The sequence below is a fragment of the Crinia signifera genome, chromosome 19 (genome assembly GCF_055691185.1).
Source record: "Crinia signifera chromosome 19, ASM5569118v1, whole genome shotgun sequence".
NCBI classification, from domain to species: domain Eukaryota; kingdom Metazoa; phylum Chordata; class Amphibia; order Anura; family Myobatrachidae; genus Crinia; species Crinia signifera.
This window is the reverse complement of record NC_139226.1, coordinates 93,936,834-93,957,072: the sequence shown is the minus strand read 5'-3', so window position 1 is coordinate 93,957,072 and position 20,239 is coordinate 93,936,834. Positions and strand designations below refer to the sequence as shown.

Sequence of the window (20,239 nt, the reverse complement as noted above, 5' to 3'; positions counted from 1 at the left end):
GCGTCAAGGTGCTCGCTAAGCAACAAATGACCTCTGCTTAGCCAGCCAACCTGAATTAGGCCCTTAATACACATAAAGAGTAAACCTGCTTCCTTCTACCAGTCTGTATTTTCAGGATCTTGGGTGGGAATCTTGCCTCTCTTCTGTAGTGTGGAGGAGGAGGAGACTAACCAGGACACTGCTGAAGATTGGTATCAGAGCAAGAAGTCAAACCTGAGTATCCTGCTGCAACCATGTAACATTGGGCCTGTAGTAAACTCCACAAATACATTTAGGGCAGTATTCAATGAGAAAAATTCGCTGTGTTTTATGGCGAGTTTGTGCTATTTTTGCGTTGGAAGGAGCATTTTGCTCTCCAAAAGTGAACCACCCTATTCAATGTGATATTTTCGTCGTCTTTTTAAGTGATTTTCGCCGTGTCTCTCCGTGTAGCAATTCTCCATCTTTTCATGGAGAACTGGAATGTGAACTTTTAAACTAAAAGTTTTTTTTTTTAGTTTTGGTGTAAAAAAATCAGGATTTTTTTTCTGTGAAGGGGCATGTTATTTTTATTCATGTGCTTATAGCACATGAATATATATTTAATTTAAAAAAAAAAATTTTTTTTTTACACAGAGCAGCCAGCAGGGGGCCGGAGCTCTCACCCGATTATTACATATGCACGATCGGGTGCAGTGAATACTGTGTCCCCCGCTGGCTATAGGGGGTGGGGCAGCTTGTGCTGCCTGGGTCCCGGGGAGCCCACCTCCCCTCCACATATGTTCTGGGGCAGCCAGGGAGACTTTAATCTCCCTGGCTGCCACCGTCCCCCGGCTCCCTGCCAGCTCCCTGCTGCGGACGCTCGTCCACTGCAGGTGTTAAGACTCGCCGCGAGTGGTGGCGAGTCTTAACCACATTGAATAGTGGGAGCAGGAGTGGCAGCGAGCCCTCCGGAACAGGGCGAGTGCATGGCGAGAGAAAAAATCTCTCGCCATGCACGGAGAATTTTTCTCATTGAATACTGCCCTTAGTGTGCTACACAGCAAATGCCTACCGGGTCTGGTGTTTTAAGCTTCCATACAGCCACTCTATCTGCTATACCAGACAATACTGTATATTGGCGGTAGCAGGAGTTGAATACTCAGTACTACTGTCTTGTACAACATGGTCTTATTTGGTGATGAACATGAGTGAATGACGGTATTATTTCATTTCTGTCACAAGGGTTGATAAAGTACAAAAGAATTAGTGACAATTTATCAAATCTCCCCAGACCAGATAAGTAAAATCGGGGCCATTTTTAGCTTTGTCAGTCACATCAATTTATCAAATACAGCAAAACAATCTGTACAACAAATCATCTGTCGTCTGATTCACCATGAACGTTGCTGGATTTGCAGCACATTTAGAACTATTTTTGTTTTTCTTAGAACTATTTTTGTTTTTCAGAGAACTTTGGAATAAAACATGTATCAATATATAAACACAGGGAAAGTCTCAGTAATTGCGCTAATAGAACATGAGCGACACCTCCAATATACATAGTTACATAGTAGGTGAGGCTGAACAAAGACTTGCGTCCATCTAGTTCAACCTATGTTTATAGTAGCTTATACCTTGTTGTATAGTATGTTCTGATATTTTAAAGACAGATTATGTCACTTATTCGTACCCATGGATGTTTTTAACCAATGAATGTTTATCCAACCTTATTTTAAACGTATTTACCACTTCTCCAGGAAGAGAGTTCCAAATTTTGACTGTTCTGACTGTAAAGAATTTTTTTCTTCTAGATGAACAAAATCTTTTTTCTTCTAATCTAGCAGTTGAGAGAGGCATAGATGGGTCAGCATTAGGAGGGATTGCTGACACCTGAGTGCCATTGGAGAAGCCAGGGGTATCTCCAGGTAAGCTGGCTCTCAGATGTTGTAAGCCATTATCATGTGGCCTTACACTGGGCTATTAGGCCCAAAAATTTGTTATTGTGCATGGGATGGGTTTGGGAGTGTGATTCCCTCTTTGTTGGTATGGCTGGTCTGCTCCAGGTTAGCACACCTTAACACTTTATTAGCATTTATGTTTTTCCCTATCACATTGTATGTATTATTTTAACCACACCTTCACTTCCTTACATAGCACTTATGTGCTTATTATTAACCCCTACTAATTTTCATTTGTGTGCTGCCCTGGAGTAGTCAGCCTGTGCCGGCATGTTGGGGGCCCACACCCCAGACCCATACCCAGTGTTAGGGACCCCCAGTGACAGAGATGCCTTGACGTACGGCCTGGGGGCTTAGCCCTATATCTGCAGATATATGCAACCAAGATCTCTGTATTATCTGATTATTATATGTATATTTCTCATTCAGTGTGCAATAGGGATACAAACTGTTTTTTTTTCCTAACCAGATTTACCCCTCCCTGTTGGCACCTGAATGACATTACCTCTGATTGAGCAGCTTACCAACAAAAGTGCTGTGCAGTTGAGAGAGGCATAGATGGGTCAGCCTTAGGAGGGATTGCTGACACCTGAGTGCCATTGGAGAAGCCATGGGTATCTCCAGGTAAGCTGGCTCTCAGATGTTGTAAGCCATTATCATGTGGCCTTACACTGGGCTATTAGGCCCAAAAATTTGCTATTGTGCATGGGATGGGTTTGGGAGTGTGATTCCCTCTTTGTTGGTATGGCTGGTCTGCTCCAGGTTAGCACACCCTAACACTTTATTAAAATTTATGTTTTTCCCTATCACATTGTATGTATTATTTTAACCACACCTTCACTTCCTTACATAGCACTTATGTGCTTCTTATTAACCCCTACTCATTTTCATTTGTGTGCTGCCCTGGAGTAGTCAGCCTGTGCCGGCATGTTGGGGGCCCACACCCCAGACCCATACCCAGTGTTAGGGACCCCCAGTGACAGAGATGCCTTGACGTACGGCCTGGGGGCTTAGCCCTATATCTGCAGATATATGCAACCAAGATCTCTGTATTATCTGATTATTATATGTATATTTCTCATTCAGTGTGCAATTGGGATACAAACTGTTTTTTTTCCTAACCAGATTTACCCCTCCCTGTTGGCACCTGAATGACATTACCTCTGATTGAGCAGCTTGCCAATAAAAGTGTTTCTTCTAATCTAAACTCGTGCCCTCTCGTCCTAGATTCCTTTCTAGTAGAAAAAAGTGTGGTTGACAGTTCCTTATATTGGCCCCTAATATATTTATACATGTTGAGCATATCCCCCCTTAAACATCTTTTCTCTAGTGTAAATAGTCCCAAATTGTTTAATCTTTCCTCATAGCTTAAATTCTCCATTCCCCTAATAAGCGTTGTTGCTCTTCTTTGGATTTTTTCTAATTCTACGATGTCCTTTTTATAGTGCGGGGCCCAGAACTGCACTGCATATTCGAGGTGCGGTCTAACCAATGATTTGTACAGAGGCATAATTACTTTTGAGTCCCTAGTTTCCGTGCCCCTTTTAATACATGCTAGAATTTTGTTGGCCTTTTTTGTTGCTATATTACATTGAGCACTACACCCCAGTTTGTTGTCTATTTGGACTCCTATATCCTTTTCGAGTACTGATTTACCCAATTCATCCCCGCTTAGGTTATAACTAGCACACTGGTTATGTCTCCCAAGGTGCATGACCTTGCATTTGTTCACATTGAATCTCATCTTCCACTTTTTTGCCCACTCCTCTAGATTATCAAGATCATTTTGAAGCATGGTGACATCTTCTGATGATTTAATAACGCTGCTCAGTTTTGTATCGTCCGCAAAGATGGATACATTGTTGAGTAACCCCATCCCAATATCGTTAATAAAAATGTTAATGTCCCTCCTGTTAGTGAGGAACAGAAAATTAGGATAGAAGAATATCAGAGTGCGCTAATCATACCACCCAACAGTACAATAAAATATGTTTAAAAAGCAATATAATATATCCGATGTCCATAAATATTCGGAATAAGATGCACAATTCGTTCATGGAAAAAGCATGTTCATTAGAAAAGAAGATACCCAACGCATTTCGTCACATTGACTTCATCAGGGGCATGAACAACAAGTACGGATCAGATTTTTAGGATCCAGACATCTAAGAATATTCTCTATGATACATAGTGACAGCTAAAATCAATTTGAATCGACAAAAAAAGAGATCAGACCAAATAAGGGACAAATATCACTAGGATTCCCTTAATATTTAGGATGTCAGTTGAATTGGACTGCACAAAGGACCACAGTCCAATTCAAGCCAGCCTTCTCTTCAGCCTTCTCTCTCCATCTGTTGAAGAAAAGGCTGACTTGAATATGACTGTGGTCCCTTGCTTTAGTGACTGACATCCTAAATATTAAGAAGGGAATCCTAGTGATATTTATCCCTTATTTGGTCCGATCTCTTTTTTTGTCGATTCAAATTGATTTTATCTGTCACTATGGGCCTTATTCTGATCGGTGCGGATATTCCCGAATTCTTACGGTGCGGGCCGCACGCATCGCTGTGCGGCGGCGTGCGGGCATCGTCCGTAGAAACGCCCACGTGTCCTCCGCATTCGGACGGAGTCACTCTTTAAGAACAGGGCGTGTGTACGGACGACATACAAACCGTGCGTGTGCGGGGGAAACATACAGATTCTTGCACGGTCTTCCCGCACAAGCACGGTCTTACCGCGTGAGAACGTACGGAAAGCTGTCCGTACGCCCCGATGCGGAGTATTTACGCACAATCCAACACTTTTGTACTGAGTACACACAGCGATCACATGACCCACTTAGGCTATTAGGCAACCTCCTGAAAAAGGGATTGTTAGCAATTTCAATCAATTAAATGCTCATCTATTCTGACCCACATTCCTACTACATTCATGACACACATTAACCCTTACAGCATGTGACCCTAACATACATCTATATACACTATGTACATTTTGCTTATTTTAAACATTTTAAACAACTTACACATATACTTTAGCATGTTAGAAAAAAACACTGACAACTTTGAACTTTAAATAACGATTTATTATTAAACAAATGCCAACCAAAAAATAATTTAATCCTCCGCATCTATTAGGCGGTCCATTTCCTCGAGCATGAGGCGCATCAGGCCTCGCAGTCTTACGAGGGCCCCACGGCGACCCTCCTCTGCTTGGGCAGGCTCATCTGTGGAGGAAATTCAAAATGAAAAATTACTAATGATATTCCTGCATACATAGTCAAACCTACATTTAAAACATGCATTCTGAGAGGTGTGTGTGTATATATATATATATATATATATATATATATATATAGATATATATATATATATATCTCTATATATAACTATATTATATATATACACACATATCTACCTATATATATGAGACATACACCTATACATACATGCATACATACTACATGGAAAGCCTGATTTTGGCCCTCTACCCTTTACTCTGTAGAACACCTCACAGTCATACTGCTCCTTCTCAATCCAAACCCACCCATGACTAAGCTCTGAGAAGCATGCCACGTGCTGCACCAATCACAAATCGGCAAACAAAGTTCAGTGTCTGTTATATGATGGAGCCTGGCAGGGGAGTTACACAACTCTCAGGAATGCTCAGTACATTTGTGCAATCAAGCATGGCTTGGCTGCTGATGGTTTGCTCCAGAAATCATTGTCAGAATGCCAGTTAGGGGAAGCTGCAGCACTAACCCACTCCCATGCTCAAAAGCATTACTAACACCAAATACACACACAATTATGGTCAAAAACATACATGCAGACCGCAGGGGGTGGTTAGCTAGAGGAGGGCCCAGGGGCACTCACCACTTGTTACTCCAGTCTAAGCCACGCCTGGCCATACTCCATTGATGCCATACGGAATCTAGTTTACAAAGATCATTCACTAGTAAACTCTACTCACCTATATGAGCCTACAGATTGTATGCAACCAGCAGGGACATGTAACCCTTACATGAGCAAGTCATCAATTTCTTCCTGGATACAGATTAACTACACAGGTTCAGTGGCACTTCAATTCGACCTGAAAGCCATCCGCACAACCTGTGTCATTAATATGTGTCCAGGATGAAAGGGATGGTTTGGCCACCCTATCTAACCCCAAAGTGTGTCTGTTGCTACCCAATTTGTTGTTTGCCTTTATAGTATTTTCAAACACATTTGAATCAACAGTGCTACATATCAAATAGTGGATGACAAAAGGAAGATCGAATCTTTATGTATACATACCACTTTCGGCCGCCTGCTCCACCAGACAGGCCTCCTCATCCTCCCCCTCTTCCTGGGCCTCCTCGGCCGCCACGACCTCCTCCTCGGCCGCCACGACCTCCTCCTCGGCCACCACGACCTCCTCCTCGGCCACCACGACCTCCTCCTCGGCCACCACGACCTCCTCCTCGGCTGCCACCTCTGCCTCCACTGGCCACTCAGCCTCCTCCACTCCTTCACTTTCCTCGGCCACCCCTTCCTCAATCTCTTCCTCCTCGGCCATCGCTGGCTCCGCCTCCTCCTGTGCCTGGCCTGCCTCTGCCTCCTCCCGGGCCTGCCTTGCTCATGCACGTGCTGTGTTTGGGAAAAATCTAAAAAGTGCCAATTAGTGGTAATTTGTATTAAGCCTTATCAACCTATAAATGCAAAGGTTAGAGGTACTGATACTTGTACATGCAAACAGCTCCTCAGTGGCCTTTACAAAACACAGCCTGTAACATGGCAGGTATGCTGTGACATTTGGGCCATTGTAAGCATCACAAGCATTAATCCTCCCCAATAACATATTGTATGACCATTACAGGGTGTCAAACAGGAAGTAGCACACATATAGTGTATGCCATGTTTAACTCATGATCAGGCTGCTGACCTTAGTGGATTAAATAATGTCAGGTAAGCAATCATGTACAAATCCACATTTACTGTTGAAATACTCACATCTAGCAATGCTGGCCCTTATGCTTTGAAGCCTCTCTGGCTCCCTGCGCCGGAGGTCGGACCACCGCCGCTCAAGCTGAGCGATGGTCCGCCGCACATGGGTGCAGGCGTATATCCGCCGGCGGGCCACCGCATAGGCAGAACATTTCTGCCTATTTGTAATGAACGGGCCAGCACGCCCCAGCCTGGTCTCCATAACGGAGACCAGTGCCCTCAGCTCGGCTGCAGAAAAGGGTGCTGCTCTGCCATAAGCCGCCATTTTAGGAGTGGCACAAATCAAACAATCATGTGCTGTCATTGGTTGATCAGAGTGATATTTGGTATTAACTTTATTGTTCATTTTTACACTAACAGCGTGTATGCGCCCGAACAGACGGCTAACCCATTGCATCGCACACCCATCCTAAACAGTGTAAAATATGATGGTAACATATTATATCTAATCTATAACATTCACCAAACATGGGTATAAGCAACAGGTGAAATAGTGTGCATCTCTAGACACTTACACCTAACTCCACATGCTGCCATGTGTACACTTACCTTCTACTGGCCCCTACTACAGAGGTGGAATGAAAAGTAGCTAGCATCTAACCTGAATGTGGAGTGCTTTCACATGTGATTTGGATGCTAGCACTGATTACTTGTGGCTAAGTGGGGGACTGGATTGACATATGGAATGAGTAGTGCCAGTTGTACTACATAGCAAACAAGTGCACAGTACAGAAGTACATGCAAATATACATTGCATGTCTGACCACAGTTGTATTTGGTCATTGGTGTTGGAATCTGCATTTAGCAAATAAATCAGACTTCCTGAGTTTTCCATGTTTTTGTGAATTATTTGTCAACACCAATGGGTGGGCCGTATGCGCCGCACGGTTGACGCTGGCGTACGGGACGCGGCCGTACGGAACGCAGGTTGCAGCTGATTAACGCCAATTACAGAAATAGTATTTAAAGTTGTCCTAGAAAGGCAAACAGTTGTTGCAAACATGCCAGGCTCAGACTCAGAAGAAGACCAGGTGGTGCAGAATCTCTTGGCACGCATGGAGGCTAACACCACCTATGTCCCCCTCAACCCAGAGGACCCAGATGGCCCATCAACATCAGGCCAATCAGCTGCTGGGCCATCCTCAGCTTCAGCAGAATCATTGGGAACACAGCAGGTGGCTTCCCAACAGAGTAGCCAGCCCAGCACTTCAGGTACAGCAACCGGTGGCCGTGGCCGTGGCAGTGCCCGTGCCCGTGGCCGCAGTGGGGCAACACGGGAACCAACAACACGAAACATGGCATATGAACCGCGGGAGCTTGACATCCTGGTGACCCGGGCACGTGATTTAATTGAGTGTCCAGCGGTGAAGTTGACACACACAAGGAGATGGAAGATCTGGGAGGAGATAACGGCGGAGATTAATGCAGTGGCTCCACAAGTTCGTCAGACGGAGCACGTTAAGAAGAGGCAAGTACATGTGTGTAACATTTGAGTAGTACAAGTCCAGTAATGTTTACATTCAATATTAGATGGAGTTGGGCAATGGGTGTTCACGTTGCTTGGACGCACAGACATGTTGGCCATGACATTGAATTGATAGTTATTGGAGGGTGACTGTTTTTGTATCTTCTAAGGGTTGGTTTGAAAAAAGAATATAATGTAAGTTTGGTGTCAGTAGGCACATGTTGTATTATGTTTCAGATTGCAATGGGTGCTACAGCAAACAGGAGGAGTTACATGTATTAATATGTACACTTTGATTGCAGGTGGCACGACTTCAAAGGCAACCTCAAGAAGAAATTGACCGAGCGGTGGCAACACAGCCAGACCTCTGGGGCTGGCCCCATGCCTGCCAAGCTGGAGCTCACCCCCCTGGAAGAGATGGCCCAGTGCTGTATAGCAGTGGAGGAGGTCCGGGGGGTGAGCACTATAGACAGCGAGTCCCCAGCGGAAGTGATGGCTTCTACTCTTGAAGGTAATTATTTGCCAGGCCATAAGTAGATGTTTTACATTTTGCATGGAATGTGTGGTAATTGGAATTTTCTTGTTCAACAGCATCGCCACCGCTTGGTCAAGATTCTCTTGAGGAGGTTGTGGAGTCTGTGCCACCTTGCCCCAGTAGCAGGCCCGTGCAGCAGCCGCCGGGATTGTCTGCGGCTGAATTGTCCATGTGGGGCCGTGTGCTGGATAGTATTGTGCAGCAGGGAGAGTCGGCATTCGAGCGGGTGCGTAGGGCCGAGGAGGTGCTGCAGGGTTTGACCAGCAGCCAGCAGAGTATTGCTGAGAGCCTGCAGGCTATGAGTGCCAGCCAGCAAGCTATGGCTGGCAGCCACCAAGCTATTGCTGGTAGCCTGCAGGTGCTGGCTGATCAAGCCCTGCGGCAAAACGACCTCCTCCTCCGCCATAATGAACTTATGGTGGAGCTAGTTAACAGCAATAGGGCCCTAATGTCACCCGCTTCGGGTGCATTACCAACCTCATCACTCCCTGCTGCCAGAGGGGGAAGAAGATCCACCCCCTCACCAGCACGTGCTCCACATGAGCCACCATCGGACTCTGGCCGTGGACGAGGTCGAAGAGCTGCTGCACGTGGCAAGGAGCCTGCCAGGGGCAAACGTGCTCGCAAATGAACTTGTGTCCCCATTAATCTCCTCCGTTATGTCTTCCCAAATCTTCCATTGAGCTGTGTGTGTCAGCATCCTGTGTCCAAATCCGTGCCCAGGGTCACCACTTTTGCCCGCGGTTCAAATGTCATGTTTGGTTCACCTGTTGCCCTGTTTCGGCTACCATTACTGTGTGCTGTACTTGAAGTGTTGGTGCTGTACTTTTGTTGTGAAGCCACCTGATGTGTTCCCAATGATTCTGCTGTGGCTATTTATTATGTATTATGTCATTTTTGTCCTGGTATGGTACCATTTGTTTTGATATGGTTTTGAAATTTGTACCAAAGTTTGTTTAATAAATGTTATGTTGGCCCCCCAAATGTCTGTATTAATTGATACATGCACAAGTGCCATGTGTATTAGTATTATTAATATTAAGTTGTGTTGATTATTTGCAGTGTAAAAGTGTGTGACAAGTGCAGCATGTAATGTTCCCTTTAAGCTGCAATGCTTCCAATTGTAGCAGTGAGAAGCGTGTCATTAACAAGTAATGGGTAAAGTATGTGATTGTATTGGGTTCAGGTGACATTGGTTGAGGTGCGTTCGTCCTGATTAGGCGTTCCGATTGCCTAGCGCATGACCGAGTGGTGTCCGCAAAGAAAGAGTAACCTTTTGTACACCGCACATTTCTTCCCTTTTCGCTCGCGTGCATTCGGCGTGCTGTCCGAATGCACGCCTACCAAAATGTGTGTACTCCCCCGTGTCCGCCCATGTTTCCGCCCAGTTTAGCCCACTTTGAAACTACGCCCCTGTGTCATTCCGCATGACGCCCATAACACACCCATATTGGCCGAGTGATTGCGGTGCACATTTCTGTACGGTATTAGTGAGAACAAGTACGGAGACCATGCGTGGCACATGCGCGTAGCGTTCTCCACGCATGCGCAGACGGCTAAAAAACGCCATCCGAAAGAATTCGGAAAAGTCCGCACCGATCAGAATAAGGCCCTATGTATCATAGAGAATATTCTTAGATGTCTGGATCCTAAAAGTCTGATCCGTACTTGTTGTTCATGCCCCTGATGCAGTCAATGTGACGAAACGCGTTGGGTATCTTCTTCTCTAATTAACAGTTTTTTCCATGAACGAATTGTGCATCTTATTCCAAATATTTATGGACATAGGATAGTGATTTGTATTATATTGCTTTTTAAAAATATTTTATTGTACTGTTGGGTGGTACGATTAGCGCACTCCGATATTCTTCTCATGTATATATATATATATATCTATCTATCAATATAGAGTGTGATTATGAGTTGGGTGCAGCTGCTGTACGAAAAAATGCTGATGCAGCAGTGCTATGTAACAGACACATCGTGCTGGGTCATGTGATCTGCTGTGCAGCAGCTAATTTCCTAATGCTCAGCAAAGAGGCAGAACAGCAGAGCAGCAGGTGAGAGGGGTAGGGATGGCCATAGGTGTGCTCATTATCGATGGTTGCCATTGAGGGTGAAACTGCAAGTGGCCATCAATGGTCACTAAACTATGACATAGGAGACCATCGATGGTCACCCCTGTTACTTCAATGAATAGCCCTTGGCTAATCACAGCCTGGGGTGGGGATTCACAGGTGTCAGGGAGAAGAGCTAAGCTCTGTGTCCCGGAAACTTGAGGGAAAAAATGTTTATTCTGGGCTATGGATGCAGGGAAACCATCGATGGCAAAACCATTCAACATCAATCATAAACTATTGATGAATGTGAATCATCGATGGCCAATGGCCATTCCTAAGAGGGGGATACCCCCGTTGGATGGAATTGGGAGATTTATCAAGCCTCCTAAATGTTGATTTGTCCCATCCATTAGAACAACAGGCACCAGTGGAATGTGAAATGAATTTGAGGCCAAACAGCAAGACAGGACCAGATGTATCAAACTTCAAAAAGTGAAAAAGTGGAGAGTGATAAACAGCCAGCCAATCAGCTCCTACCTGCAATTTTTCAAACCCAGCCTGTAACATGACAGGTAGAAGCTGATTGGCTGGCTGTTTATCACTCTCCAATTTATCACTTTTTGAAGCTTGGTACATCTGGCCCTTATACAGATAGCTGGGACTGGGAGTATTGGAGAAAAAGTGGTACAGTATAGCAGAAGTCGATGCAGGGGTTATTAACACAGTGGAATCATACAGTTACACAGTGATGTTGCAATGTCGGCCTGGAGCAGTTTGGGATTGCTGGATGTAGTAGTGCACCTGGAGCAGGATGCATCCATCAGGGTCTGTACTCACTGTGTGGGGTAGCAATCTGCTAGTACAGATGATCGACAGTGGAACAGCATATGCATACAACCCTGGTGGCTGAATCAGGGTCTGAAGCTTGTGGGCCGCATCCGCCTCCAATGGACGCCATAAGTGAAGAGCGTGTGGCAAGGCGCGGTAGTGTACTGAGCAGGAAGGGCCTGATGTAGGACCCGCGGCGCATCCTAGGTACAGATGAACCGATCAGTTTTGTTGAAAACCAAACGCATCTGAACTTGGGGATGTGGGTAGAACAGAGTCCTGGCTTTTGGGAATCAGAGTGGACAGAGCCAGGGGTCATTTCTTCCGTGGAGTTCTGAATTCGGATTCAAACCCCATTTTCGATTGCCTGTAAGTCCTTCCTTTGTGATATCCTTTGGGGGTTATTCAGACCTTATCACTGTTCTGATAATTTGCAAATTGCTCAGCACGGCTGAATAGATGGATCGGCGACTAGCTGCAAGTCCATTCACAAGCCTCTCACCATCAATCGGGCCATTAAATAGGAACAAATCGGCTGTCCCTGACATGACGATGGGTCCGATGCGCGGTCCCGTGTGTATTGGACCCGAGCAGGTGGTCGGACCTGCTGGCCGTCCAACCCCCCGTCCTGGGACCTCCCTCCTGGTGGTGAGACGGGCAGGGAGCAGGGACGCATGCGATCCGTCACAACAAATTGTGAGGGATCGCACGTGTCGCTGCCGCCGGGAAGGTCCCAGGCGGCTCGCAGGGTATCAGGTGTCCGTACACTACTGCGAGACATCCCAGCAGTATACGGGCACCTTAACACATCACCTCGCATGCGGCCGACATTCACATTTGTTTTCCCGTTCTAGACTGACTTATATATCTGACAGATGGTCGAAAAGTAGGCGGGAGCTGACGTCATGTGACATCATGTGAAGTCAGCCGTCTGCTCTGAGTAGGCATGAACCTGCCTGCGTTCCCAGGGGACTGTCCAGCGTTTTCATGCGGACGCCCATAAAACGCATTCCCCTGCTTCAGACCCCTGTCCACCCCCTTCCACCCCCCCTGACTGTGCGAACGCCTCACACAGTGGGTCTGCACATGTTCAAATTTGCCCATGTGCATGCACAGACCCGCACAATCTAAACCAGAGCCAAATTCAGGCCTGAACTGATTGGGTCTGAATCAGCCCCTATGTAAACGATATCATTATTTAAAATGATTTGTAATAAGAAAAAGGGGAATTGAATAACACAGCGTAATATAATAACAAATATTAGTTCTGTTATGTAACCATCAGCACTCATGTCCCGGAGGATGTTTTGTGTATATAAAAGCTGGGTCTGGCAGTCGACCTTTATACAACACCTACAGTGCCCCAGATCCAACACCCGTGTCCATCCACCACAAATGTTAGGGTTCAGCACCAGTGTATCCAAGGGCAGGTCTGCCCCACACACAACCCAGCTGGCGTAAGGTTCTGTTTCATCGCAAGAAGAAAACAAACAGCGCACATAGCGAGGAGCTACAAAAATGTGTATTAAACTTGTGGGAGCAATCTAAAAAGGGACTGATTCAGTCATGTGACCTCAGCCTCCCGCCCAAGCAGGGAAAACCACACCTGCATTCCCAGGGGAAGTGTTTTTATGAGGTCGCACATAAAACGCGGGGCATTCCCCTGATGCCGCACCCCAGCCGGATGGAACGCTTTGGCGACTGTGGTACTTGTATCGACCCCATAATTCTGTGCACACATATACAAAACTAACACCTTAAACAAAAACAAATAATAAAATACATATATTATTTATATATATGAGTGCATGATATTACCAGTTCCTCAGCAAATAACCAGTGTCTCTCCGGACTCTGCTTCATCGCACCCTGTGTATACAAGCTCTAGAGCTCCAGTAATAAATACAAATAAGTAGGACATGAGGTCATTAGAAGCAAACAGGACGGAGATTGGCTGACAGATTCCGTTCTGTCCAGTGTTCTAATCGCAGTTCTGCCATGATGAAAAAAAAAAAAAAAAAAGTTCCATAACCCATTTGTGCCAATCTCCTGTGGCTTCAAGTAATTTCCCCAGTGATGGGAATAGGAAACCAGGTGTAACTGCTGGGGAAGTCAGGACCAGCCACAGAGGTGCTGTATTCAGCATCTACGCCTTATTGCAGAGATGAAAGGATGCTTCTTCTTGTGCCAGCCCTCCTTACAAATCGCTTATGTTTACAGCAGGGTTTCCAACTAATCCAATCAACCAAGTATGCAAATAAATGACACTGGAGCTATGATTGACTGATTAGTACCAAGTAGGTGCGTTGTCCAAAAAACTACAGGAAATGTTGGAGCAAACGATGGATGATGTCAATGTAATTTGTAACTGTAAAGTGTGCAAATCCTCAAAGGACTCTGGAGAGCTGCAGAAGTGTTTCTTTACTATCTGCAAGTCATGCCGCACAATGGCTGCAGCACTACTTCCTGTATAACAAAAACATCATGTGTAACAAACACTTCCTGTATGACAAGTGAATAAAAATGGAGCAATCCACATACAGCATACATCTGCAGCACCCCCCTTTTCAACAAATAGTAATAAACAAGTGTGACAAGTGTTGTATGTAGGGACAGCGTGCAAAAAAGGAACAAACATAAACTGAAAAAAGTGGGAGATTAAGTAACATAGAGGGAAATTTACTAAAATGGGATGTTGCTATGGGCAACCTGCTTCTTATTTATTTAGCACCTTCTAGAAGATAATAGATATGTGATTGGTCATAGCAACATCCCATGTGAAATTGAACTCCCATCTTCGTAAATTTCCCCCATAGACTTGGAATTCTGGATTAGACTTGGAAATTCTATGGCGTTTGGTGTTTGAATAGGCTCACTATTGGGCATGGTTATGGGACTGTCCTGTACTCCAATAGGTGCTTTTTGGTATTCTTACATCCTCAGTTAGTGTCAAGTGAGGTAGAGTTATTGTCTTACACACTTCTGGTGCCTCATAGATTGCACCAAATAGCTGTTGGGTGCATCGGAAGATCCATTTACGGAACCGACAAGGTCAATCTCAACAGGGGTCCGGATGCGGATGGACTGCCCAGGACACAACAGTCTTGTTATTTTTTTTCAAAAATAATTTATTAAAAATATTTTTAAAGTTTAACAACAAAACACATATCCACTGGCACGTGAATTAGCAATATATTTGTTGAAACATATATAATAATACAGGTTCAGTATCCCTTATCCAAATCCTCGGGACCAGAAGAATTTTGGATAACGGATTATTCCATATATCGGAATATTTTTATATTTCAATGAGGTATCTTGAGGTAGCTTGCATTTATGTTGTATAAACACATCAAACACATGAAATACACACAGAGATTTTTGTTTGCGCATGAAACAAGGTTTTAAAACATGAAAGAAAGTTTATGTACAATCTTAGACACTGAATTTGAATGCCAAGCAATCATGTCCTTGCACATATTTAGTGCCAGTCACAAATGTAGCCGGTAGGTTTTTAGCAAAATATAAAAGTACATTTTGGAGACTATGGTTTTCGGAATAATTTGGATAACAGATATTTGGATAAGGGTTACTCAACCTGTAAAAATAGAGGTACATAGATCTGTATACTGTGGATGACAGAGACAAATAAATTAAATATCAAACAAATGTGCAAGTAAGTATTATCCTTAAAGAGGAAGAGGAGAAAGTTCCATAAAGGAAACAATGATAAATATTAAGCCTCCAGTTGTGGAAGACAGTACCATGGATGTAAACCAATTCAAAAAGGAATTAAACCAAAACTATACCGAACACAACAGTGTAATGTGATGGGATGTTTTATCATAACCTGGAGTCATACAAGACATTTTACATGTTTTCAACTTGTGGTCTAAGTTTGAACTTGGTGGGACGAATGATTGTATTGGTGTACCTGGACAGAAGGAAATATGCAGGAGAAGATAAAGCATCTGTCATAATAGGAGGATGACATCTGAGAGGGTTAATTCATCACAGAAAGAGAAGAAAGACAAGATAATGAAACAGTTCCATGGAACAAGAAGACCACCCATGGAATATAACCATTGGGAAAGTCCATATCTGAGTGTGGTGCCACAGTGCTCCTCCATGTGTATAGAGGAGAGGACCTAAAAATTCATCCTGGTCTTCATGGGCATCAGGGACACCTGAGTTCGGGAGTTGAGCATGTGATAAGGCGCCAGCGATATGAAGATCATTTCCACATTTGTTCACCGCATCTAGATGGTACCTTTGGAGCCTGAGCAGGAAACATTGCTGAGGCAGTATGGAAGGGAATGGGGAGAACAGTAATCAGGTGTTTTTTCTAAACCAGCACTGGATGCCCACAGATGAACTAGTGGCAACAGTTCCTGTTCACTCTGAGAGTAATGTGAGCTAGTAAAAGCCCTCTACGTCAAAAAATAGTACTAAAAAAAAATACGTATGCTCCTTGCATATTTTGGAATATTTATTTTGAAATATATTTTTACATACTCACCTGGTTCCCTGGCAGTCCCCCCACGTCCACGGTGTCCTCTAGCATCCACATCGACCATCGGATTTGTCTTCAGCCGCACCCGCGAAATGCATTCTTGGGACCGGGGGTGCCGCTGAAGAGGAATCCGATGGCCGCCGTGGACACCGGAGGACACGTTGAGTATGAAAAAAGGTGTGTGTGTGTGGGGGGGTGGGGGGGGGGGGGGATAAAAAAAACCCCTTAAATTAGAATATTTTGGTTTTGGGATATACGGATAAGGGATACACTGAACCTGCACTACTGAGCACGTTACCAACGTTTTTTAAACTCTAGAACATTATTTATTTATTTATTATTTAACCGTTTCTTATGTAGCAAGGCATATTCCGTTGTGCTTTACAATAAGAGACAGTGGGGCAGATGTATTAAGCGTTAACAAGAGATAAATAAAGTGTGATAAGGAGAGATAAACGTCCAGCCAATCAGCTCCTTACTGACTTTTTTCAAACACAGCCTGTAACATGGCAGTTAGCAGGTGATTGGCTGGAGGTTTATCTCTCCTTGTCATCCTTGCATTTATCTCTTGTTAAGGCTTAATACATCTGCCCCAGTGATACAAACTGAGTATTTACAGACAGTCCAAAGGTATGAGGGTCCTGCTCGCAAGCTTAACATGCCATTTACACACGAGCTCTATGTATATAAGTCCGACATGTAAGGAACAAACGTTGTATGTTCATGTTACATTGTGCATTCAATAAAATATGTTTTTGTTTTTTTTTAAACATGCCATTTACAGTACAGCAAGGCTGTCCTGGGATAAAGCGTTGTAATTTTTTTAAATCGCAGGCCGTTGGCATGGGGATTGACACAAAGACGGCATTTGTGGGTGATAACCGGACGTTTTCTGGGAGTGTCAGGGAAAACGCTGGTGTGCACAGGTGTTTTCAGGGAAGGACTGTGACGTTAGCTCCGGCCCCGATCAGTCTGTTTCTATCGCACCTGCTGAGTAAGTCCTTGGCTCTGCACTGGGGAATCATTCAATGGATTTGCTAGTAATATCATATCCATATTTTCACAAAGCAGTTTGCGGTCCTGCAGGGGCGGGATTTCACTCTGGTGTAGCGGCTTATACCTGATTGCTGGGCTCCAAAAATTAGCTGAATTAGGCCCATTGTTCCAGACACAACTATAGTAAAAGACGACAAAGCTGTCACATCAGAGTGCGACAGCAGCCACGGTATAACTGACGGGTTGCAAGGATTCTATATTCCTGTCCTTTTATTTTTCATTGACATGCAAATATTTGAGCTTTTTTCTTTTGCAGCTGGCCCTGTATTATATTAGGTTGTAGCATTTCTCTCGTCTATGCAGCAATAAAACACATCATCAATATTTTCTTCATCCACATAAAACCCGTTACCACAAAGAGCCTCTTTCAACCAAGCTTTTAGCTTCTTCATACTACTAATGGTGCAGATAATCTCCAGTTTCACGGATCACCGGCCCTTGGCTTTGGAACATGTTACGTTTGCAGTTCTGCCAAGATAAGCTGTTTGTATGTGGACGCTGATATCTATTCCATGATGGAAAAACCGAGCAGAATACAGGACAGCTACTGAGTGGACCCCTTGTTCTGTTTAACTAGAGCCCGTCAACCTGGCCAGCTTTTTCATTACTAGTCACAGAGATGATTAGTAAGAGGTTTCTATCTAAATGTCTTCTATTTATCTTGTTTATGTTCGTTATGAGAGAAAGTCAATTTGGCATGTCCGGAACCTAGAACCCACATGAACCAAGCCCAGTGCTTGCGAAATGTGCTGCTATCAGTTGAATGGTTGGGTCAAGTTAGAAGAACACATACTGAGATGGCTGATTCCAAGCAATAAATGCTCTTTCTGTTGGATTCACCATATGTTAGAACACTTGCAAGCCCCAAAATATAAACCGCTCTACAGGTCCCAGTGCCAAACAGTGTTTCTGTAAGATGGGGGATCATTGCACCGACACATAAATTACATACAGTTACATAACATGGATAGAAAAGATAACCCTGCCCAGTGAGCTTTTGCTCTAAGGCAGTGCTGGCCATATCACTTAGCTGGGGCACAGGTGGAGTCATTACTAACTGTTCACATTTTTCAGACCCTCTAGCTGGGGCACACCTGCAGTCATTACTAAATGACACATTTCCCAGACCACCAAGCTGGTGCACAGGTGGAGTAATTGCTAACTGTCACATTTTCCAGACCACCAAGCTGGTGCACAGGTGTAGTTATTACTAACTGTCACATTTCCCAGATCACCTAGCTGGTGCACAGCTGTAGTCATTACTAACTGTCACATTCCCCAAATCACCTAGCTGGGGCACGGCTCTGTAGTCATTACTAACTGTCACATTCCCCAAATCACCTAGTTGGTGCACAGGTGTAGTCATTACTAACTGTCACATTTCACAAATCACCTAGCTGGTGCACAGGTGTAGTCATTACTAACTGTCACATTCCCCAAATCACCTAGCTGGGCACAGCTGTAGTCATTACTGTCACATTCCCCAAATCACCTAATTGTTACACAGGTGTAGTCATTACTGTCACATTCCCCAAATCACCTACTTGGTGCACAGGTGTAGTCATTACTAACTGTCACATTCCCAAAATCATCTAGCTGGTGCACAGCTGTAGTCATTACTAACTGTCACATTCCCCAAATCACCTAGCTGGGCACAGCTGTAGTCATTACTGTCACATTCCCCAAATCACCTAGTTGGTGCACAGGTGTAGTCATTACTGTCACATTCCCCAAATCACCTAGTTGGTGCACAGGTGTAGTCATTACTAACTGTCACATTCCCCAAATCACCTAGCTAGGCACAGCTGTAGTCATTACTGTCACATTTCCCAAATCACCTAGTTGGTGCACAGGTGTAGTCATTACTGTCACATTCCCCAAATCACCTAGTTGGTGCACAGGTGTAGTCATTACTAACTGTCACATTCCCCAAATCACCTAACTGGTGCACAGCTGTAGTCATTACTGTCACATTCCCCAAATCATCTAGCTGGTGCACAGGTGTAGTAATTATTGTCACATTTCCCAGATCACCTAGCTGGTGCACAGCAGTAGTCATTACTAACTGTCACATTCCCCAAATCACCTAGCTGGTTAACCTAGCGCGTGCGATCAGTTCTGAATAACCCCTGTATTCTACTCCAATTGGCCTCTATGCGAGGGGACGGAGGAATGTGGGTGTAGATGAAGGAGAGGAAGAGACGGGAATGAGATGAATCAGCTTATAATTGGTACAGTTTAATACAATAACGTTAAATGAAATGGAATCCTCTCATTAGAGCAGGGCTTTGGCAGTCCGTCCGTGCCACCCACCTTTTAAATGAATCACTTTACTACGATAATTTCCAGCACTAGAGGATTCCTAAGTGCAAACATTAATATACTCAACAGGTCCTTCCGGTAAGATTTACAAGCCGTGTTTTACATTTTTATTGCCAAATGACATCATGTTTTTGTGAATGAGGGCTCCCGTGCATGTAAGTGAATGGTGTCTCGGACTAATCATTTCATATAACTGCCACTGTAAAAATATTATTTAGCAAGGACACAACTAAACATGCTCAATCTAAAAAGTTGATAGTATTTTTTAATATTTTTTTTTTATAATTGGGAATATACAGTATGTTTATTTACATGCATGGAATATTGTAGTTTTATTAATTATTAATATTCTAATGTCATTGTCATTAATTCATTTGATGTTTGCAGATTTCATTACAGCGGTAGTAATTGGCACTTTTACAAAAGAAGAAACTCCGTCACCTGTTTATTAGAAGGATACTTGAGGTCACCTTGATATCCTGTGACTTTGAATCACTTTATTATCTAAATTGTTGGCTTAGAGATTAACAAAGTTGCAAACAAATGGTGC

General features: G+C 44.1%; 1 protein-coding gene across 1 annotated transcript; it reads right to left on the bottom strand.

The window, feature by feature from the left end:
* Positions 1-5,027: 5,027 nt before the first annotated feature.
* On the bottom strand, positions 5,028-6,537 carry LOC146041910 (uncharacterized). The gene is made up of 3 exons (XM_083161768.1): positions 6,339-6,537; positions 6,221-6,296; positions 5,028-5,148 (listed from the first exon to the last, which is right to left on the bottom strand). Exons 1-3 carry the CDS (start codon positions 6,480-6,482, stop codon positions 5,039-5,041), a joined length of 330 nt encoding a protein of 109 aa, XP_083017894.1. The 5' UTR covers positions 6,483-6,537; the 3' UTR covers positions 5,028-5,038.
* Between the last annotated feature and the right edge of the window lie 13,702 nt (positions 6,538-20,239).

Coding starts and splice junctions, on each gene's coding strand:
- LOC146041910 (XM_083161768.1), bottom strand. CDS start 6,482: ATGGCCGAGGAGGAAGAGATTGAGGAAGGGGTGGCCGAGGAAAGTGAA. Junction 6,297..6,338: donor TCGTGGTGGCCGAGGAGGAG/GTCGTGGTGGCC, acceptor GCCGAGGAGGAG/GTCGTGGCGGCCGAGGAGGC. Junction 5,149..6,220: donor GGAGCAGGCGGCCGAAAGTG/GTATGTATACAT, acceptor TTTCCTCCACAG/ATGAGCCTGCCCAAGCAGAG.